Below are 24125 nucleotides of genomic sequence, written 5' to 3'. Positions count from 1 at the left end.
ACTAGATTATATCCACAGCATTCCTTTAGTCCACTAACTTTGTCACTTTGTCAAAGAATGCAATAAGATTTGTCTGTCATGATCTGTTTTTGACAAACCCATATTGGCTTTTGGTTATGACTTTGTTTGTCCCTAGGAGTTCCTGATTAATTGCTTGATGATCTTTCCAGAATCTTCCCAGGTATTGAAGTCAGGCTGATAGGTCTGTAGTTTCCTGGATCTATTGTTTTTCCTTTTTTTAAAGATTTGAAAATTTCCAGACATTTTTGGCAGGGTTGGGAGAAAACAAAGAAGCCCACGTATGCTGATGTTTAATCTTTCAAATCAAAAGAACGTTAGAATTTCTAAAGATGTAATTGTTAAACCACCATAAAAATAAGGAAGGGACGTACCTTGTGCAAACAGCTTTGGAGATTTTTGGTTTTGATTGGCTCTTCTGGAATTCCACTTGACACCTCAGTTCCTTGTTCTAGAAATTTAAAGTATATAAGTATATACATCATATGAACTTCAAATATTAACAGAGATAGGCGCTTAGCTTTTTGGCTTGCATGTTCTACAGAATAGCAACAAATTGCAACTGACTAAAAAGATGGGATAAACACAGGCTTACAACAGTTCATTTAGTGACTGTTCATTTAGTGACTGTTCATTTAGTGATTGTTCAAAGTTTGAACATCACTGAAAAAAGTGACTCATGACCGTTTTTCACACTTACAACCGTTGAAGCTTTCCCTTGGTCACATGATCAAAATTCAGATGCTTGGCAACTGACTCATATTTATGATGGTTGCAGTATCCAGGTGACATGTGATCACCTTTTGTGACCTCCTGACAAGCAAAGTGGAGAACCAGTTTCACTTAACGACGGTGTTAAAAATTTACCAACTGCAGTGATTCACTTAATAACTGTGGCAAGGAAAGTCGTAAAGTGGAGCAAAACTCACTTAACAAATGTTTCACTTAGCAACAGAAATGTTGTGTTCAACTGTGGTCGTAATTTGAGGACTACCTGTAGAAATGCCTCATAAATGCCATCACAACACAGGCCTCCTTGGGTTAGAGGTAGCAATGCCTAAAATTGGTCTTGCAAATTCGTAATACTGAAGACACCACAAAACCAAAAGACTGAATCCAATTTAGATCTTGCAACATTCTTATATTCTATTGAAGTAGTACAGAAGGCTTGTCATAATATTTAGGAAAGTGTATCAAAAATGATTTGTCCTGAAATTGATCCATCCAGATTTTGGGGGTGACAGGGAGGAATGATTCAGCAATAATGGATAGAACAGGTCTGAGTTTTCAAATAGCAACAATACAAACGGAAATAGAAAGACTGTGGAAAAAGAAAGCAAAGATAATTTCAAGAGTTGTAATAGATGCCCTCAGTGCAGTTCCAAAACATCTGGAGAACCACTTGAACAACATCAGCGTTGATGTTGAGTCAATTGCATGAGTCAATTGCAAAAGGCAGCTTTACTTGGAACGGATATTTATGGAGATTCTCAATCATCCAGGTCATGGTTGTCCCAAAGACGCTTTTAAAAAGGCAACTGGATTTTATTGGCTTTTTTCCCCTTGAAAATGTTTTGCTCCTTGTCTAAGAAGCTTTTTCAGTACAAAACTGAAAAAGCTTCTTGGGTGGGAAGGAAAATATTTTCAAGGAAAAAAACCAAAAAAAAGCCCAATTGCCTTTTGGAAAAGCACTTTTGGGAGTTTATTTGGAACAGCTTATAACCTGCAACAACAATACCTTTAACACCATCACACAACATTTGCCTATCCCAAGTCCTTGGGAAGGACTTGATAGGTGGATAAAAATGCCAAATCCAGTCTAAAGATCTGGCTGAGTTTGCAGAACCATAATAATAATAATAATAATAATAATAATAATAATAATAACAACAACAACAACAACAACAACAACTACTACTACTACTACTACTACTACTACTACTACTACTACTACTTTACCTTTACTTGAAGCATTGCTAGCTGGTCTTTTAAGTTTTCTATTCTTTCATCCTGATATTTCAGTTCGTTATTCAGCCCCTCGATCTAAAACAATGTGGAGAAATTATTTAGTAACAGAATTTGCTAGATGCCATTTTGAAGTTCATGCCTTCAAAATCCATGAGATTATTTCATAGCAAAAGGCACTCTTGAGTAACATTTCACATTGCCAGCATGATAAAAAATTATTTCTATGCTTTTTATCCTGTTACATTTCTTTCTATTTTGTTCTTATTGTGATTTAAGAACAGCCTCTTCTCAAGTTAACACATCTGAAGATTTCTGAAAGTTTGTGCCCTTGTACCAATCCAATTTAAAATTTTTACCAATGTCTGAAGAATGATATACTATAGAATCATATCGTTTACACTCAAAGGTATTTTCAGATTTATCTAGAATTATAGGCAGTTCTCAGCATACAACCTTATGGAGCCTGCCCGATACAGTTGTGATACTAGTAAAACAGCTCAGTCTCGTGGCAAATCTGATTTTACAATATTTTTTGTGGTGGTCATTAAATAAACCAATGGATTCTGTTGCAATATTTTCAGGATCAGACTCAATAAAGATAATAAGAATTAGAGATTTAAATATATTTCTCTTTAATAATAATAGGCATTCTATATTCGCTGAATATTCAAGATAGAAGCAAAGAAAATGGTGAGGGTGGCTCCTTATATATACAAGGGGTGGAGCCAGGAATGGGAGTGGTAAATTATGAATACATTAAAATCCAAAGAATAAGTTAACCCCTGATGTCCCATATATACATTATTTACACAATAGAGAATAAGGCATTTATATCTGACAAATCCCCCTCTAAATGCCGGTTCGCTATACAACACCAATTACATTCAGATTCAGGACAATATAATACATACAATTTAGAAGTTAAATATTTGTGCTGTTTAGAAGGTAAAGGCTTCGTTAATATGTCAGCTAATTGTTCAGAAGTATCACAATGTATTGCTTTGATGAACCCATCTTGAGATAATTGTCTCACGTGCTTAAATTTTATATCAATATGCCTGGACCTTTGTCCAATGGCATCGGATCTGGATATTTCAATGGCTGCTTTATTATCTTCATGCACAACAAAAGGTAATGCAGGTTTTTTCCAAACATCTGAGATCAAGTCATTGAACCATACAAGGTTATTTGCAGCTTTGGATAAACAAACATATTCCGCTTCTGTGGTTGAAGTGGCTACCAGTTCTTGTTTACCAGTGTACCAGTAAACTGGACAATCATTCAATAGAAAAATATAACCAGAAGTACTCTTTCTGCATGATGTATCACCAGCCCAATCTGCATCCGCATAACAGGTAATTTTTGGTTCTTTGTCATTATTAGGTTCTAATACTAAACAAAAATCTAATGTACTTTTCAAATATCTTAGAATTCTTTTGACAGCTTCCCAATGATACATGGTTGGTTTGCTAACATATCTTGACAATAAATTGAGAGGTAATGCAATATCTGGTCTGGTCCAATTAGATATATAAAGTAGTGAGCCTATAACTGATCTGTAAAATGTATTATCTTTAAATTCAGGGGAAGACTCATCAGTGTTTCTAAGGAAATCAGTTTGCATAGGAGTGTCACAGGTTTTGGCATTGTTTAAATTACATTTGTTTAGAAGTTCAATGATCTTATCTTTCTGAGTAAGTTTGAATCCCCTTCTAGTTTTGTTAATTTGTACACCAAGGTATTTATTCACTTTACCTAGAGATTTCAACGAGAAATGTTCGTTTAACTTATTTACAAAGATTTCTCTGCTCTCTTTGTGTTTTCCTATATATAAAATATCATCCACATAAATTAATACAAATTCAATGTGATCATCACTCTTTTTTACAAAGAAACAGTTATCAGCAGTGGTAGCGTTGAAATCCATGGTCTTTAGTACTTTTACCAAGCAATCGTACCATCTCTTGCCAGATTGCTTTAATCCGTATAGACTCTTATTTAATAACCAAATTTCATTCTTATTAGTGTATTGACTATGTGGTGCTCTTACATATATTTCCTTATCTAGTTTTGCGTGTAAATACGCAGTCTGTATGTCATATTGAAATACGTCCAGATTGAGTGCAGATGCTACTACTAGAGCTGTTTTAACACTCTCTGTCCTCACCGTGGGGGAGTATGTATCAGTATAGTCTTCTGGATATTTTTGTGCATAACCTTGTGCAACTAGTCTAGCCTTGTATAAAGTATTGCCTCCTTCTAGGTTCTTAATTTTATAAATCCACCTGGTACCTATAATTGTTTTATCCTTAGGTGCGATCGCAGGAGTGAATACATTTAATCCTTGCAAACTTTCCATCTCTTTTTTCATAGCTAGTTCCCATTTTTCTCTTTCTTCACGAGGGAGTTTTAATACTTCCTCATATGTATTAGGTGTTATTTGTTCTTCATTCATATGCATTATGTAATCTTTGTATTTACTTGGTATTTGATTTCTATTGTTTCTAATAGCTCTTTCAGGTTTGCTATGGTTGTCGTGCAAGTATCTAGCTTCCTTTTTTGTTAATGTGTCTGTCTTTATTTTATGTTGACTATTTGTCCAAGTTTTGGTTTTGTTCTTATTTTTGTTAATGTTTTGATTTTCTATTGTCCCTTCCTCGCAAGATATCGCATCTTTGCATTTATTTGGAAATATTTCATTAAGGTGCAGTTTAGACCAATTGGCCTGCTCATGGAACACAGCTGTTCTGGAGACTATAAATTTGTTATTATTATCAATGAATCTGTACCCTTTGGTTCCAGTTTCATATCCCATAAATCTTAATCTTCTGGATACGTTTTCTCCCTTTCTCCTCAACTGCTTAGGTATGTGCACATCTGCAGTGACTCCAAATATGTGCATGTGTGCTAATTTAGGTTTCCTATTGTACATCACCTCATACGGTGTCTTATTCACAATACTGGACCAGGTTCTATTTTGAGTGTAATTTGAATAATGTAGGGCTTCTGACCAGAATTGTTTGCCTAAACCAGCATCCTCTAATGTGCATCTAATCATGGTTTGTAGTGTGGAATTCTTTCTCTCTGCAATCCCGTTTTGAAACGCAGAAAATGGATTGGACGTGAAATGTAGCATTCCCCTATCCTTTAACCATTGGGAGAATTCTTTAGACATGAATTCACATCCCCTATCTGTCATAATTTGTTTTATTTTGATATTATGTTGTGTTTCTATGCGTTTGTAGAATTCCTTAAATTTCTGAAAGGTTTCATCCTTGTGCTTTAATGTGTAAACAAAACCATAGCGACTATAATCATCCACTATTGTTAGAAAGTAACGTTTCCTATAGGTAATTGATGGAGTTAATGGACCAACTAAATCCATATGTACTAAGTCAAAAATATTGTTAGTTGATCTGTTAGATTTTTTTGGTCTGGGACTGGTTTTTAGTTTGGTGGATTTACATACTGAGCATTCCAAATAATTATCACAATTTTTTATTTTGACACCTTCTGCGTGTTCAGTCATTTTTTGAACTACAGGAAAGCTTGCATGTCCTAACTTCCTATGTAAGATGTGAGCACACCCATCATGAATTGGTTTACCTATTTTTGGTTTCTTCTCATTGTGTGTATTTTTGTGATCATGAGGTATTTTACATTCATCATTGTCACTGTTACTAACATTTTCATCATCTGCTTCAATACCATCTTCCATATTTGAATCAATGTTATGTAACCATCTTTCTTTTGTTATCAGATAGGGTAGACCTCCTTTTATCATCACAGTGCCTATATTTGTTTTGTCCTTCTCTAAAGTTGCTTTCCCCTTTGAGAAAACTATATTGATGTCAGAATCTCTGCTTAGTTTTATAGCACTTAGTATGTTATGAGGTATTTCTGGGATTAATAATACCCCCTCTATTTTACCTAAACCAGGCAAGGTCACATTTCCTCTGCCTAATACTTGAACCTTTTCTTGATTAGCTACCTTTATCACAAACTTATCTTCTGTAAATGAAGATAATATACTTTTGTTGTTAGTGGTGTGATTGGTTGCACCAGAATCAATAAGCCAATTATTGTTCTCATTTTGTTGTGTTTTGGTGCTTTCTTGTTTGTTTAGTCCATTTAGTGACCCAGATTTTCTCTCTTTTGAATTTTCTCTACCCCCTCTACTTTCTCTGTAATTTGGTGGGCTTCTATATTTGTGTCTATCTGTGGAAGACTGTCTATAATGGTATTTGCTCCTATATTCTGGCCTATGTCTCTCCCTTGAGACTTTGGGACAGTCTCTTCTACTGTGTTCCCTGGATCCACAATTGTGGCATCTAAAGGCTTCATTATATTTTTCTTGGAAAGCTACTTTCCTAAAAGATTTGTGTTCTGTTTGATTACTGGAACGATTTTTTCTTGAATTGTCTTCTGCTATCAATTTGTTAGATAGACTTTCTATGGTTAAATATCCTAAATTAATAGTATCTAAGTGTGACATAAAGTTATCCCATGATGAATCAAGTGAATTGATAATAACACTTTTCATTGTTTGATCTGAAATCACTTCCCCCCTCAATTGCAGCTCAGCTCTTATTTTGTTTAGAGATATCAAATGCTCACTTATAGAAACCCCTGGTTTCACTCTAGAAGAAAAGAAATCCTTAGACATTCTTGTAGTTGTAGCTACGCTATCGCTGTGAAATAGATTAAACATGCATTGAATTATTTCTGACACAGTTAGGTTTGATTTGATGCTATGATACATTGCAGGAGACACGCTAGATATTATTATGAAAAATGCTCTATGATGTAAACAATCTATTTTTAAAGTCCAAGGTCTTCTTGGAGGACTAGTTATAAAGAATAGTAAATTTTCTTTCATAAAGACAACCTGAAGTTGTTGATACCACTCTTGTAAATTAATGCCATCAATTCTAAGTTTTGGGAAGTCACTGGGTAAGTTCCCCACATTATTTTGTCCATTACTTACAACCTGAGGCAGTCCGTGGTCTCGCAAGTGCAGGAAATTACAGAACGGCATGGGGATGCTCGCAACGAGTCTGCGCGGTTCTCTGGCCAGTTCAAGTCTTTCGGGGCCGTCTACGTAGCTTTGCACATGCGCGTTGCTCATTTCTTCCTTGGCGTCGTCGTGGAAGGTTCTCTCCATTTCAGTTCTCTCGTTCCGCTCCTCTTCAGATGAGTCGGTCTCTGGTTCGGTTTTAGGGGTTCTGGTGGTGGCGACAGCTCTTCTCTTTCTTTCGTGTGCGTTGGCACTTGATCCGGTCTGCGGTGTAGGACGGAATCGGCATGGCTCTCTGGGCTCAGGTGTCGTCGCCTTCGAAGTCAGGATGGGAGCGTGCAGGTCTCGAGTTGTCGGTTTGATCTCTTGCTTCTTCGTTGGTGCCTTGGAAATTTTCAATCTTGGCCCAAAAGCAGCAAAAAGCGTTTTTATTGCTGACTTTACTTGAGACTTTGTTAAATCGTCTTCACTTTCTGATTCTGGTTCTTCTGAAGAGTTTGAGTCTTCTTTTTCACTTTCGTCGTCTGATAGCGTTTTTCGCGCCAGAAATTTTGAACTGAGCGTTTTGATTGGCTCTGCTTCACTCTCTTTTGAAGTTCGTTGAAACCAAGATGGCTGCCATTCAAAATTTCGCGCGGGATCACATCTTTTCTTTTTCACAACGACTTTCTCAGTATTCATTTCACTCACAGTTTTTTGATCTTTGGGTTTTTCTTTAACGACGTTTTTCTCTCTCGCTGCTCCGTTGTTCTTCAGCATTTCTTGGAGGTTCGCGATGAGGCTTTCATCGTTCTTCTGGCTTTTTAGTATCTTCAATATCTCTGACCTGAGTTCGTTATTTTCTATTTCGATTTCTTCCTGGTCATTATTTTCATTTATCAGTTCTTCTTCTTCAGTGGTGTATTCTTCGGATTCTCTCGAAATCGCGTTAGTGGATTCGTTGATCATCTCTTGTTCAGTTTCTATTTCCTTGCTGTAGGCCCTGGTGTTGGGCCTATCTTTCTTAGACATTTTTAATTATTTATTGAGTCAATTAACCATCCTCTGCTACCAGCTTGTTGCAATATTTTCAGGATCAGACTCAATAAAGATAATAAGAATTAGAGATTTAAATATATTTCTCTTTAATAATAATAGGCATTCTATATTCGCTGAATATTCAAGATAGAAGCAAAGAAAATGGTGAGGGTGGCTCCTTATATATACAAGGGGTGGAGCCAGGAATGGGAGTGGTAAATTATGAATACATTAAAATCCAAAGAATAAGTTAACCCCTGATGTCCCATATATACATTATTTACACAATAGAGAATAAGGCATTTATATCTGACAGATTCACTATGGGCATCATTTTACCAAAAACCAGAAGTGTTGTCATCTGACCGAGGAATGTTGCAAATGCTGTAAATATGACCAAAGTTGCTGAGCATCTGAAATTCGGTCACATGACTGAGGAGGGGACATTGGAAGTTCAGATCCAGGTCGTAAGTCCCTTTTTTGGGTCCCCGTCATAACTTCGAACCCTAACCAGTCATACATAAGCTGAAGAATGTGGCACATTGGACTAAGTGCTGTTAAAGTAGCACTTAAGTTGCCAGCTGCCTGCAATTACTGCAAGTTTAAATCTCACCAGGCTCAAGGTTGACTCAGCCTTCCATCCTTTCGAGGTAGGTAAAATGAGGACCCGGATTGTGGGAGCAATAAGTTGACTTTGTATAAAAAAGAACACCATTTGGGGGGACCAAAAGCCCTACTAAGCAGGTATATACAAAAGTATGAAGGCTATTGCTTAATGCATTGTAAGCCGCCCTGAGTCTCCAGAGAAGGGCGGCATATAAATCGAACTAATAAATAAATAAATAAATAAATAAATAAATAAATAAATAAATAAATAAATAAATAAGACTACTACCTCTATAATCAAACACAATAGGTTCCCTCAAATGCCTTAAAGTAATATGGAAGTAAGTTTCCTCTTGAGTCATCTTTGAGCTTTGAACACACATGCATTAGATATTTACTTGCCCTGCATTATTTGTTCAACATTACTACATTATTGCTTTTATCATTAATATCTGTATGCTGCCTGCAGTTTACTGAGGCAACAAATAAACAGAATAAATAAAAGTTTGCTACGTAATTGCTTTTAAATCTTATTTTTTCAAAACTAAATAAATAATAAAATAACAATTTAGGCTTATGTTCCATCTTTTCTCCTCAGCTCAAGGTGTTTTATATAAATCCCTTCATATATTTTTTTCCTCACAGAAAGAATCCCTGTGTGAGAGAGTAATTGGTCCAAAATCACATGAGAATGAAAAGTTTGACAATTATAAGACATTATCCTTCTTAAAAATACAGCTACATTCAATTTGGTATATATTATCATCTTTGCCAACAATTTTCACTTAGTTACTCCTTTGGATGGTGAGTGGGTGGGTGTGTTTGAGAAAAAAATGCAGATGTGTAATAAAAATATTAAAAAAGACAGAATAAAACTTTTGACTTTAGTTTTAATATTCATAGTGAACTGCCTATATGTGATTAGAGATATAACTTTTCTCTTTGCTTCATGAGCTTTCATGATTTTTATCTTCAAAAATGCCCCTTTTTCTGTTTTTATATTTTTCTGTATTTTGTTCAATGATTAATTGGATAACTGTTTCTTCCAAATAGCTGCATCTCAAGTATTTGAGACAGATATGCAGTTAATGACTCTGTTAATTAATGAGATAGTTATACAATATTACAGAGCACAACAGCAGGAGCTATTTAAAAATTAGATTACATTAATCCTATATTATAATGTCATGTAATGTAATGTAACTTGTGTTTATATATGTATAGTAAGTATTGTATTTCAACCTAACTTTTAAATATAAATGCACAAGACTGCAATACATGAATAGATTTGCTCATGTTCAAATCAAAAGTAATAATAACAAAAGTCTAATTGAAGTGTTTTAGTTGATTAATGGCCAAATAAATGTAAGTATTAACAGAAAATTATCCAATGAAAAGGAAGAATTGTATAATAGTTACAACATCTCCCTTTTCAGTTCCCATATTCTGAGGGGGGGGGTCTTCTGTAAATCTGCCAATCCCCCTTATTTCTCAGTCCTTCCTTCTCACACATACATGAAGATGATTTCACTACATGGTGATCTGAACTCAGAGAATGGCTTGGCTCCTAGGATATTGAAATAGATTATTCAAACCTGGCGAATCAGATTGTGCAAATGTTGATGCTGAGAATGGATCACACGGTCCAGGTGAGTAATTTGCTCCTGAAGAACACACATCTCTGACTGAACTTTTACACAGCTGGAACAAATGAGAAAGAGAAATCAGCGAATGCATGCATTGGCAAAGCATTAAAGGAAGAAAAATGAAGACTATCTGGGATAAAGCCATTGAGAAAATTTGCATGTACTTTATGGAAGATGGACCCTTTCTTATTGACCAAATGGGCAAATGACGATGAAATGTTCATGTTAGTAGGAACTGATCAAAAAATCTCTTGTTCCAATGGAATTTAGGTTTTGTTAACATTTTTTTTTCTTTTCAATTTTATGAATGTGTCCCTAGAAGGTTGAAATGCTAATTAGCAATGACAAAATCAAGAAACCAAATTTGGATGATCTTGTCAACTCGCAAAACATTTCTGGTCTGCTCTTGAGTTGTCATGGGCAGAAAGGAGGGAGATCTGTCAGAGTAGTTCAGCAGCCATGTTTACAAACACATTCCACGCATACCTTCCTCCAAGGTTGGATCTCAGATTACCAGAGCCAGTTTGTGAGGCATGGTTTCTACAGCCCACGAAAGTGCCTCTTGGAGAATGTGATTTATGACACAGCTTGAGAGGAGGTGGGGGGGGAACAGGGTCATAGTTGAAGTCAAGATGGAGAGGAGCTGTAGCTCTGCTCTCACCATCTATCATGTGCAGATTTTCCAGAGTTTCTGGCATAGGAGAAGGGTATATTTGATGGAGTCTATCCCACCAGTATTAAATGATACCATTGAACAGTATTTCCTAATTAAAATGAGATCAGGTGAACCTGCCATTTTACAGATTACATTTTTCTTTCAGCTCTTGTATAATTTACAGAGTGGTCTATCTTTTACTAACACAAAGATTTTCGTTTGCTTTTAAAAACCTGGCAAGGGTTTATAGACCACTATTGATCTAAGTTTTGAGGCTTAAAAAAAATTGTGAAGTTCACTAACCTTTGAGCATTCTCCGCTTTTGACATCATCTGATGCAACTTCTGTTTTAAAAGCTGTTTCTTTTCATCCAGTGTTTTCTTTTCCTAAAGAGAGCAAAGGAACAATGATTGTGCCTGGTGTACATCTTTTCTTTAACAATTATCATCATCATCATCATCCAAAGTTCAAGCATTCCTCATAATTCACCTTCAGGGATGACCACAACACCTGGCAAACTGCAGATTTGCAAAACTTTCATTGTTGGAAGAGGAGAGATGAAGTCATCCTGTTCTAAACTTCTACTGGGGACAGGAATCCAGATTAAAACCTGGTTGACCAGAATCTACTTGAATGTTTTTAATTTAAAGCAGTTCACCCTTCCTTTAGTCTACTCTAAAGTTACAATCAGAATAGAGCTGGAAGAGATCTTGAAGATCTTCTAGTTCAACCCCCTACTCAAGCAGGAGACCCGATACCATTTCAGACACCTCCAGTAATGAAGCCCCTACAACTTCTGAAGGAAAGCTGTCCCACTGGTTAATTGTTCTCAGTGTTAGGAAGTGTCTCCTTAATTCTAGGTTGCTTCTCTCCTTCATTAGTTTCCATCCATTGTTTCTTGCCTTGCCTTTTGGTGCATTGGAGAATAGGTTGATCCCCTCTTCTTTGTGGCAGCCCTTCAAATACTGGAATACTGCTATTATGTCACCCCTAGTCCTTCTTTTCACTAGACTTCTTCTTCTTCTTCTTGTGCCATATCCATCATCGGACGTTGGCAATCATGTTGGCAATCCTATTTTTGTCAACAGCCGCATGAAAAAGTGCTGCTGAGTTTTGTCCAAACCAGTCCCTTAGGTTTTGAAGCCATGATGTTCTTCTTCTGCCTGGACCTTGTTTGCCTTCAATCTTTCACTAGACTAGCCATACCCAATTCTTGCAACTGTTCTTCATAGATTTTAGTCTCCAAGCCTTTAATCATTTTAGTTGCTCTTCTCTGCACTTTTTCCAAAATGAACTACTGTTATTCTTGGGAACAATTTTCTTAACATTCATGTTTCCTTCTGTAGCTTAAAATAATTTTTAAAAATGGGTTCATTCAATAACCAGCTGAAAAAAATATTCTTTTAATTTTTTATTTTCAAAGCTAAACATATCCATGTCTTCAGTCTCTCCTGTGCCAGTTTTTGCCAGCTTTCTGATCCTCCTTTTCTGTTCTTCTCTGAACCTTTTTTCAGTTTGTCTGAATCTTTCTTAAAATATGATGCCTTCATTTGTCTCAGATTCTATGAGGGAAATGATTCATATAACATGTTCAACTAGAATTGGACATCTTGAGGTGGTGGTTGAACATGGCATTAGGAAAATGCCAACATCTTAGCAGGTTAAGTGAGCCAGTTTGTCACATTAAGCCAACTTGTTGTTTATTTGGATTCAGCACATTCTGCAAACAGAGCAACTATGTTTTCTTAATCTAGGTTTAAGGGAAAAATGGGTGAAATTAAATATTTTTTTTTATCAGGGCAACCTGGTCTACCCAATTATGGGACAGAGCATACTGCTTCCGCTTTCATCTTTCAGCCCCAATCCAGGAGCCTTCACAGGAAGTCGATTTTGCAACAAAGTATTTTGTGTGTGTGTGTGTGTGTGTGTGTGTGTGTTGAATTTTGGGTGAAATGTTATTGCAAATTCCAAACCACGTTAAACGAAAAAGGAATCTTTAGAAACAAATTAATGTTTTAGTATTTTGCCAGAGAGGGCAGTTCTATCTAGTAAAGGATGCCTACCTAACCAGAAACTTGTCATGAGGATGTTACAACTATAATTTTGATGAGTTTAGCTGTTTCAGGACCAGAGGTGAACATCTTGTATTTGATCATTTCCCATTTCCAAAACCTCTCAATCCGAATCCTTTGCTGAGATTCTATTAATGGAATGTGATTCCTTTGGCTTCCAACTTAATTACAGAAGCATATGGTGACTTGGATTTTAGATAACACACTTATTCCAGTAACTCTGTTTGCTTCACAAGTGTCACTGCTTATTAGTGAATCCACTGAGAGAGTTTTGCAAAAGGCCTTGCCGGAGTGTTTTTCAATAACAACAAAGAATGAATATTGTAAGAATTCAGATGGCTGTCACAAATTGGCTTTCTTCTGTTTTCCGGGGAAATAATAGCTCACCTCAACAGTTTTCTGTTAACACCTACATTAAAAAATTCTTTCTTGCCTCCAGATCCCACACACTGTCACACACTTTAATGTCAAATACAGAGTGTCGTGCAAAAATCTACTTATTAGTAAGGAATATGTAAATATTTGTCATTTCTAGTTCCGGCTTGAAAAGAAAAAAAAAAGGTTCACCAGTTGAAAAGTGTGAGATTAATCATCCGTTTCATACAAAAAGCAATCACAATATTTGACCCGACATGCTCAGTACAACCAACAATAATACGTACTTACAGGTAGTCCTTGATTTACAGCCACAATTCAGTCCAAAATTTCCATTGTTAAGCAACACAGTTTTTGAGTGAGTTTTGTTCACTTTTCTTGCCACAGTTGTTAAACAAATCACTGCAGCTGTTAAGTTAGCTACACGGTTGTTAAGTGAATCTGACTTCCCCTTTGATTTTATTTATTTATTTTATTTATTTTATTCAATTTGTATACCGCCCTTTTGCTTGTCAGAAGGTTGTAAAAGGGGATCACATGACCCCGGGACACTGCAACCGTCATAAATGTGAGCCAGTTGCCAAGTGTCTGAATTTTGATCACATGACCATGAGGATGTTGCAGCGGTCGTAAGTGTGAAAAATGGTCAGGTCACTTTTTCCAGTGCTGCTGTAACTTTCAACAGTCACTAAATGTACTGCTGTAAGTCAAGGAATACCTGTGTTTCTTCATATATATAAAAAAGGTCACTTAAATTCTTAGAAAGCTTTGGCAGTTATTGGTACTTGGTGAATTGGGTGCCATGAAAGTACAATAGTGGTCAAAATTGTGGAAACTTTTTGGGAAAAGTGTATTTTTGAGGTTTGATGGCTAATAACACCATTTTTTTTTTTTGAGTTTCAAGACAATCATATTCCACTACTGGAATGGCCTGGGAATAGCCCAGACCTTAACCCAATTGAAAATCTACGGAGCCGACTAAAGAAACTTGTCAGTCAGAAGCGACCCAGCAATAAACCCCAGTTAATAGAAGCAATCATTCAATCTTGGTTTCACATTGTAACAACTGCAGAACTAAAAGACTTGGTTCACTCCATGGGAAGATGTTGTAGTCTTTAGTCTTTAGTCTTTATTTAATTTATATACCGCCCTACTCCCGAAGGACTCAGGGCGGTGAACAGCCAAACAATAAAATACATAAATACAAAATACAAGGCCGTCATTGTATTTTGTAAGGCCGTCATTCATGCTAAAACTTATCCAACTAAGTATTAACTGACATGGTGATAATTTTTGTATATCTCGTTTTTCTATGGTGATAATTTTTGTATATCTTGTTTTTTCTACATGTTTCACTTTTCTCCTCTATACTGTAACTGCTATTCTAATAACAAATCCTTCATAAAAGTTATTGCATTATATTCTTGATTAAATTATCCTTCCATTGATAGATAATTTTATGGTACTACTCCCAAAAAAAAAAAAAAGTGGTGTTATTAGTTAGTTTTAGAAAATACACTTTTTCCAAAAGGTTTCCACAATTCTGGCCACTACTGTACGTGACCGATACAACTTCAATTTCACCTCTTCCATCCTCTGTACTCGTTTTTCCAGTTCTTCAATCTGGCCATATTTCTCATTCAGCTGCGTGCTTAGCTGGCTGAGGCTTTCCATGCTTTGCTTTAAGATCTGTTCTTGCTCAAGTTTGCGGGCCTGCAATTAGAAAGCAAAAACAGGGCTCTGAAGAATCTAGAAACCAATTATATCATACTATTAGCTCAAGGCAAGGGACACAAACTGATGTTTGGAATCAGTAACACCTGCACTCTGAATAGAGCCATAGGCCAGTCCTATTTTTGGAAAACTCAACAAGGGCCTGTTCTCCTTAATGGACAACCTGACATGACAGACTTATCTGGAGTTCTCAGTCTCTTTTTGGTGATTCCTACTTGAATCCCTTCCAACCACAACTGTTAAAAACTGAGGGTGGAACTAACTACTATTTTGAGGTAAAAAATATGGAAAACTGCAGTGTCAACACTAAACTTGATTTAGAAAAATGTCTATCCTCTATGATGGCCTATCATCTTTTTAAAAACTGCTTTAACTATGTTATTACACATGGTTCATAACTGGAAGACAGTAAAATTATAGAATTGAGGTTGATGGGAATTGGAACAATAATGTCACTTTTAGCACTGGCAGCAAAACCCAGGAAAATTACTATGGGATTTTTTTGTGTAAGATTTCTTCCTGAGGTAGATATTAAAGTGAAAACATCCAGAAAGCAATCTTTGAACTGAAAGTTTGTGCTCCGAACTTGCTCTTTAGCTTAGGTTTTTGTATTTTGTGATGTTCTCCAATTCTTTCTCCTCTGTTCTGCTGCATTAAATGAAGAGGCTGAAGCCTCCAAGCAGGTTACCGTTTTTGAGTAATTTACATGAACTTCCAGTGAGAGGTGGCTGCGATGAGTAAAACTGTGCCAGAAGTTGGGAACTTTGAAAAAAGGTCTAGCCATGGATTTTAGTGGCAAAGAGTTTACTTAAACATATTGAATATTAAAGGTCCTTAGTGCTCTCTGAGATTGGTTGCTTTCTTGCAGAGTTTTCATTACCCAAACTAGGTAACATCATTAATGCTGATGATGTTACCTAATTTGATGTTACCTAGTTGGAGTAATGAAATGTTTACAAGAAAACAACAAAACTCAGAGAGCACCAAGGATCCCTCATTTCAACCCTGAAATACAGTATTCTCCTTTATTGGTACTTGGAATATTACTATATGAGAAATCTACAATTGTGGAAAAGAACAAAGGTTTAAGGCTTGTTTTAAATGGTAGCCTCCAATATTATCAAGGACAGAAGCAACTTAGAACTAAGGAGAAATTTCCTGACAGTTTGAATAATTAATCAGTGGGACAACTTGCCTCCAGAGGTTGTGAACGTTCCAACACTGGAAGTTTTTAAGAAGATGTTGGCTAACTATTTGTCTGAAGTGGTGTAGGGTTTCCTGCCTAAGCAGAGGGTTGGACTAGAAGACCTCCAAGGTCCCTTCCAACTCTGTTATTCTATTTTATTATCTCTTCCACTTCTGTGAGATTTGTTTGTGACTTTCACCTCTAAATCAGGACCTCAAGACAACATTCACAACATTAGTTTTTATTTTCCCCTGTAGCAATGACCCTGTTCCATGAGACCAAATAAGAGATTGCTTGTTATGTGATAAAGAGAATTCCTGGAAGAAGAAGAGCTTTGTATGCTGTTACCCACTGTACAGGAAGAGACGGTGGATACCAACTCTGCTAGGATGAATGGACTGGTTAATTCTTATTCAGATTGGTTTCTCACATGTTCATTCAAGATTCCATTCTGGTTTGTCTCTGGGATAGTCTGCATTTTTTAAATCAAAATATGTTCAATTCATATTTAAATATATATATATAGTTTCTCTGTCACAATGTATGAATTGCTGTGTCTTTAAAACAATTAATACTTTCATTAATGTAGATCAGTGGAGCTCACATCAATATGTAGATTAGCTTGTAAGTCTGCTTGCTTTGAAGAGTGGCTCAAACAATGTTGTAGAATATCCCTAGACTTGTCCTCTTGTCCCCAATCATCTTCTCAAAATATCCAGAAGTTTCTCAAAGACTTTCTAGAGAACTATACTTTGCATGACACTCCAGGCAACTGCCTAGCTTACTGTTGTGGCCCGCCAGCTGCCAGCAGAGCTGGTGGCAGACTCGGACAATGAGGAGGTTGGGGAAGAACTTGGGCCAGTTCTGGGGCCTGGGGAAATGCTCTGATGGATGCTCAATGTCAGACACTGAGAGAGAGCCAGGACCATCTGACATTTCCCAGCCACCAGAGAAGCAGCTGCCTTTCGAGGCTGCTATGAGTGAGGAGGAAGAACAGCTGAGGCCTGTTCCAGATGCATGTATGCACAGAGCTGTTAGGAGAGGAAGACAACTGAGGACAAGAAGTCAACTCGGGAAGCAAGGCACATGTGAATGCTGAATGTCTCCACCTGGCTCGGGAATAAATAGAAGGAAAGGGGAGTGGTTGTTGTAGGAGACAAGAGTTTGGATTTCTGAATATTTTGCTCATGGTGTTTCGTGCCACAGAGACTGCTTACCAGAACTTAATTTGCAGCCTTTCGGCTGGGAGCTCACAGCCTGGCAATTATCGCAAGGAACTGATAAGGTCAGTTACTGCAGTTAACTCTTTGAAGGACTATTGCCTGACTTTTCAGTGTGTGAATGCCATTAATTCACAGGAGATAAATAAAGAGGGTTTTTCTGTGACACAGAATCTGTTTCTTGTTTCTGCTAACGCTGGGTCAGAATACTTAGTATCTGCAATTTTCTTGGGGTGATTTCAGAAGTGGTTTGTCCTTATCTTCTTCCTACGACTCAGATACCCTCGTTCCTATGGCAGATGCCTCCACCACCAGATGGCCTCATTCCTAAGGCAGAACTAGATCTCACAATCTCCTAGTTTCCCCCTCGGTGCCTTAAACACTACACCAAACTGGCTCTCTTACGTTTCATACCTTCATTTTATTTATGATTCCTTCTTGTCTTTTCTTCATGTCTTCAGAGCGTTTTGTGTAATTCTCCTGGAGCTTTTGGGAGCTATGCTTCACACACTGGGCACCAGCTGCCCTTAAAGCTTCAAGCTGAAAAAGACACAATGAAAACAGATTATTTAAATCATTTGAGGAGGGACAACTGTTCCTCTTCTTCAAAAAAGGGACCACGTGCCATATTAAGAGTATCACATGCCATGGAAATAAGTTCTCAGTATGAAATATTGTGTTGTAATTTGAAAGATTATGATTAGACATATTGAGAAGAGAGGCAAGGCCTATTTTAATTCAGCATTTAATAATGGTATCTTTATTATGGTCCAAAACCAGTACAAAATGTATGGCGCTTGTTAGTTGCTTATATTGTTAGTCATTGCATGGATTTACTCTCCTGCAAATTAAGTTTTAACCTTTTAACTTATTTTTAATGGTTTTCATTTTAGTTTTCTATTTATAACTATTTATTGTGCTTTGTTTTTAAGTGTGTAAGCCAGCCAAAGTCATGTATGAAAATTGAATGAATAAAATAGGTTGAAACAATGCTGGTACTTTTCAGAAATACAGCACCATAACTGTTTAATACATGGTAAGTTCTTTTTTATATAGTCATTTTATTAAATATAATTACAACAATGAAAACTAATACAATCTGAAAATAGAAGAATAAAAAGAGAGAGTAAAAAGTGGGGGGGGGAGGAAAAAATAGAAAAAGACATTAAAAAATACGCAAAGAAAAACAAAAAATATAAAGAACCGACTTCCCACCTTCATCATGAGTATAAGCAATTTAGTAATTTATCACCCCTTAGAAACAACACATAATCTCTTCTTTCCATATCCTATCTCTTATCTATAAACCAATCCATAAAGCCTCATCATTTCAGCCTGTCAGCAGAAATCCATTAAGAGTTGCTGAGATAAATGCATCTTAACTTTGATTAAACAAAACCCCAACTTTATATTCTTTTCTTTTACTTCTAACAATCTTAATCTTTAATCCCTTCAAATGATGTCATAGAATTTGATTTCTTTTCATTTCTTGTTTGTCCTTTCTCACAAAATTCTTCAAAACTTTAACAAGCCTCTTTTGTAAATTCAATGTAGGAGAATGATGCTGGTCACATTCTTGGTTTGTTGTTTGTGTATCCCTTTTGATTATTAAGATAGCAGCCGGTTTCATTTGTATGTCCAGTGTAAAGTCTTGTAAAAATCCACTTTCAATTCAATCTCAGATCATGTCAGTAAAACCTGCTCCTCTTCCATAACATCTTTTAGATACAGTCTATCTAGAGGCAGAAACTTTTAAAATTAACTTCTGTGGTCCTGTGTTCAAAACTATACTTTAATCGATCCAAAGTTAAAATATTTTGCTTCATTCTGTAATTGAAAGTCCAGCAAGTGTTCTCTTTTAATTATAACCTTTGATTCTTTGTAGTTCCCCTTAGTGCCCAGTTTTAAAAATCTTTATTTAAAAAAACAAAAACAATGCAAAAACATGTTTCCTCAGGAAGTATTCTTTATAGTTAATTCCAAAATCTTATTTCATATTTATCTGAACGCTTAGTCTACTTGTAACTTTCTAAAATCGAAGTTTTAATCACCCCTTTTGCTGTCAATTCCAAAAAAAGTATGTTTTTAAAGTTGGAGTTAAAACTTCTTTACTAAGGATTGAAGGAAGTTCACTGGGTGCTGTAAAACTCCAAACGTCAATCCAAACGTTCCTAATAGCTGAACAGCTGTTAATAGCAACTTCCAAAAAATGCTCAAAATAAAACAAAGTAAGTGAACTCAGTGTCCTTTCAAGGGTGCCAATTGTGGGTTGACCAAGATGGCGATTCCTTTGTCTCTCATAGCGTTAAACCTCTTGGAGATTGGTATCTTGCAGTTTCCTCACGAGGAACAGCTGTCTGAAGCACCTGTGGGCAATCTCAAGTCGTCTCCTTGTCTGGAGTGCAATTATTGAACAGCCGGTCCACTCACCAGCCCTTCATTCCGCCATGATCATTGGTTCTATTTTTCAGTCTACTTCTATTAACAGATCTAGATAGGATGCAGTCTTATGGCTAAGGCACAAAATGTAGCAATTAAAAAGGGGGGTATCAAGATATCTATCGTTGAAAAAAACTACTAGGTATCACAGGTGGGTTTCAGCAGGTTCTGACCAGTTCTGGAGAACCGGTAGCGGAATTTTTGAGTAGTTCAGAGAACCGGTAGTAAAAATTCTGACTGGCCCCACCCCCATCTATTCTCTGCCTCCCAAGTCCCAGCTGATCGGGAGGAAAGGGGGATTTTGCAGTAACCTTTCCCTGGATTGGGGTAGGAATGGACATTTTACAGTATCCTTCCGCTGCCCACCAAGCCACGCCCACCAAGCCATGCCACGCCCACCAAGCCACACCCACAGAACCGGTAGTAAAAAATTTTGAAACCCACCACTGCTAGGTACCATTGACAAAGGTGGTCAGGGAATATTTTCATTAGAGGACAAATTTTCCTTAGTGTATGTGTGTTTGTGTGTGTTGCACGTGTGCATCTTCAAGTCATTCTTGGCTCCTGACAAATCCCTGCAGAGTTGTTGTTGTTTTTTGGCAAGTTTTTCCAATGTTTGCTTCCTAGAGCTAAGAAAGAACTACATCAGACTGGCAATGCAGTTCTCCATAAACTCTGCAGAAAAATAAATTCTAGGGTTTCCAGTTCACCAAAGTTCAAGGGCATTACTTAAGTGCCACAGGGATTTCCTTTCTATCTGTCATCAATAATTACAGAAGGGAAAGCAATAAAATGTGTTCTAGAAAAAAGCCCATTAGTTGTGGATATAGGCTAATTTAAATAATGTGCAGGTTGTGTACCTTTGCTTCACTAAGGAGACACTATAACCTGGAGGCCCTTCCTAAGTTATGTTCAATGTCTTCTAACATTTGTTTAATAAGCTCCATGTTATTGTTATAACCCATAAGGAAATCAGGGAACATGCCAACAGGAAGTTTGTTAGTTATTGCTATATACCAGTGATGGCTAACCTTTTCGTCATCGCGTGCCGTAACCGTGCACACCCATAATGCAATGTGTGCGTGACACCCACACCCACACTACCCCCATGCGTGCGTGTTCGACACCCTGCGTGCACCCCCCCCCACGCATGTGCGCATGATCCCCCACACTCCACCCCTGCACATGCACACACAATCTCCCTGCATGCGCCTTGCCAACATGCATGCGCACACGACCCCTGCGCTTACACTTGTGACCCCCCCGGCATGTGCCCCACCCCCCTGGCATGCGCCCCCCCCCACGCGTGCACGCGTATCTCTTGCATGCACTCCAGTCCCCATGCATGCGCGGCAGAGACCCGAAAACCACCTGGCCAGCAGGAGATGTGCGCGCATGTACGGTGGAGCTGAGCTGGAACGATGGCTTGTGTGCCCACAGAGAGGGCTCTGCATGCCAGAGAGGGCTCTGTTTGCCATCATGGCTATATACTATCTAGTTTTAAATTTATAAGAGGTACAGAAGTTCTGTGGAAAAAGGCTCCAAGACAGTAAAATACGGTTGGTTACCAAGCTTTCATTTTGATGGTAATCAACCCAATCTGCAGTCTAGGCATAGCAATGGAAACACTTCTAAATCTAGAGAATATGGATCTCATAAAGTGTTCTTGTATTCTTTCAGATCGTTGGCATTTTATACCAGGTTTCCATCCAATATTTTGTTTCCCATAGTCGTCAACCAAGTTTCTTTAGATGCTTACATACTTCTCCCCTTTTAAATAACTTGGTATCACATGCGAACTTCATCAGCTCACTGGTTAGTCTTACCTACTACCAAAACTCTTCTGTTTGATTGTTTGTAATCTTCAATTAGGCAAAACAGTGCATCACAGGACAACAATTTTTGGACCACAGTGCCTCAAATTGGCCAACTTACAGAATGTGTCCAAAATCTGGGAGCCATGACTCCCACGGGATTGTAATTTAGCAAAGGTGGGGCCACTCAGTGCTGCCACACTGCGCAGTTAACTGCAATCACAGAATCATCACCTCCAACCCTCCCTGCCACTTTCCTACAAGGGAAGTCAATGGGGAGAAGGAAGTCAGAAGTTGATGCCAGCTCTCCCAGGTAAACCAGACTGGAAACTCAACTGGACGGACTAATTCTGCTTTATTGTAAGGCTATGAATAGACACTTCGACATTAGCAACGTCTATAGTCTATGCAAAAGAGGCAACCAACCAGCCCAAAAGAGAAAAAGACTCCAGCCCCTCTCCATTAGTAATCAGCACTCAAATCAGTATAGATTAACTCCAAGGTCAATTTTGGACCAACAATCAAATAAGCAACACTCCTGTTCTGTCCCTCTTCCTCACACAGGCAAACGTAATACCAAGCACGTCTGCCAATATTTTATTAGGTAAACAGATTAGAATTCTTGGCAGACCAAGGTTTTGGCAGCAAACTGCCGAATGCCTGCCAAGACCATTTTCACTCCCATAAAGCAAAAGAGGACTTATCTTCAGTCCATTCCAGGAGCAACAAATTATCCACGAGACAAGGGTTTAGTCAATGTTCAGTCCAAAATATATCCAAGCCGAATTTCAGAGATCACGATGTGACTTTCAGGGTTTAACTTTGTCCGTCACAAAGCCTGAAGAGCAATCCCACCCACTTTTATTCCTGGTGGGGCGTGGCTCCGTGACTCAGCTCAATCTCTGGCCCTCCCACGCCTCTTCCATTGCTGTGCATGCTTCTCCCTTCGATGCTGCCTGGGATCAAGCCAGGATTCATTATCCTCACTCCCTATCAATTGGTGCTCTGATATGCCTTCCTCCTGGCATATCCCAGGCTGTTCCTCCTGGCCTTTGGATGGAACCTGAGGCATTGCCAGAAAGGAGGGTCCTGGAGAGGGAGGCCTTGTCAGTTCCTCCCCATCACTTTCTGAGTCCTCTTCCTCTGTTAGGACAGGCTTGGGAGTCGGGTCACAACAACTCCAATCAAGAAATTGCCAAAGAGCCATCAATAAACAGCCCAACCAAAGAATCTCTAAGACACCCCCAACCAAATAGACAGACAAGTCACCAGAATATAAACTGTCAGAAACAGCACTCCTTACTAGCACTGATGATGTTACAGGTTAGGGTAATGAAATGTCTGCAAGAAAACAAGGAAGCTCAGAGAGCACCAAGGACCCCTCATTTCAACCTTGAGCTACAAATATTCTTCTTTCTTGGTATTAACAGAATCGAATAACTTTCAAAACGAATCTTAAATACAAGATACAACAGTACTTTTTTCCCAAAAATAAAAGTACACCTTCATCTTTAGCCTTTCGTTGTCTTTGTTCACCCATAATAATTCTTTTTCTATTACTTCTATCTTTTTTAAGGTCTCCTCGTTGCTGGAAGACAGAGTCTCTTCATCAGGGACCAGTCCAGATTCTGTAAAATGCAGCTAAAATGAAGAAAAGAAATAAGGATGAATCAGCTGTTCCTGTTTCTGCCATTTCTCTCTTCGTGTCCCTTTTTTTTTGGACTCTGCTTGCCTTTTACTGAATTGATTTCTACGATTTGCTGCAAGTGGCAGATATAGTTTATTATTCATTCAAATTCTCTAAAATCTTAATAGAACTGCACAATACTGAAATTTAATAAGGAGTATATTCTTTTGTGGTTAACAAAACTTGCTGTAAAAATGTAGCCAAAGTGCATGCAGGTGATAATATATATATATTTTTTATTAATGGAAGAATAGTTCATCCATAATATACCCATGCCAAACGGAAAACAACATGAGGTCTTTCAGAGCCTTTATTTCCCTCATTTGATTTCCCAGGGTGGAAAAACAAACAGGATTATTTTACTAAGAGATCCTCATTTGAAATATAATTTGTCACTAGAATATCTAGCAGTTCCAAAGTTTCCTTTTGATTATGTATTGACAGCCCTATCATCCACGATTAACATCCTCTAATATTATTTCTTTATAATATCAAACATTCTTTTTTCCCCCCACCTAAGTTGTCTTGAATTCTATTCAATAGCTAAATAGGAGGCAGAAGCATTATGCATGCAACCTTGAACTGTACAATAAAACTATGTTATAAATCTAATAAATAAACTATAATGTGTCAGATTTATTGTGCTTCCCCTAAAGCCGTGATGGCGAACC

The 24125-nt window shown here is 37.5% G+C and overlaps 1 protein-coding gene across 1 annotated transcript in view; it reads right to left on the bottom strand.

Annotated features, from left to right (window-relative positions):
• The window catches only part of CCDC68 (coiled-coil domain containing 68), a 35563-nt gene that overhangs the window by 3997 nt on the left and 7441 nt on the right, over window positions 1-24125 (bottom strand). Inside the window, exons 3-9 of the mRNA XM_070935980.1 lie at window positions 23271-23408; window positions 17929-18054; window positions 14959-15087; window positions 11231-11313; window positions 10222-10327; window positions 1978-2061; window positions 393-469 (exon numbers count right to left, since the gene is read on the bottom strand). Coding sequence (XP_070792081.1) covers window positions 393-469; window positions 1978-2061; window positions 10222-10327; window positions 11231-11313; window positions 14959-15087; window positions 17929-18054; window positions 23271-23408 — 743 coding nt within the window. The remainder of the gene's footprint in view (window positions 1-392; window positions 470-1977; window positions 2062-10221; window positions 10328-11230; window positions 11314-14958; window positions 15088-17928; window positions 18055-23270; window positions 23409-24125) is intronic.

The sequence above is a fragment of the Pituophis catenifer genome, unplaced genomic scaffold (genome assembly GCF_029215685.1).
Source record: "Pituophis catenifer annectens isolate HBS135680 unplaced genomic scaffold, rPitCat1.0.hap2 SCAF_2, whole genome shotgun sequence".
Lineage (NCBI taxonomy): Eukaryota > Metazoa > Chordata > Lepidosauria > Squamata > Colubridae > Pituophis > Pituophis catenifer.
Note: the sequence above shows the minus strand (reverse complement) of the source record. Positions and strands in the feature narration are given on the sequence as shown.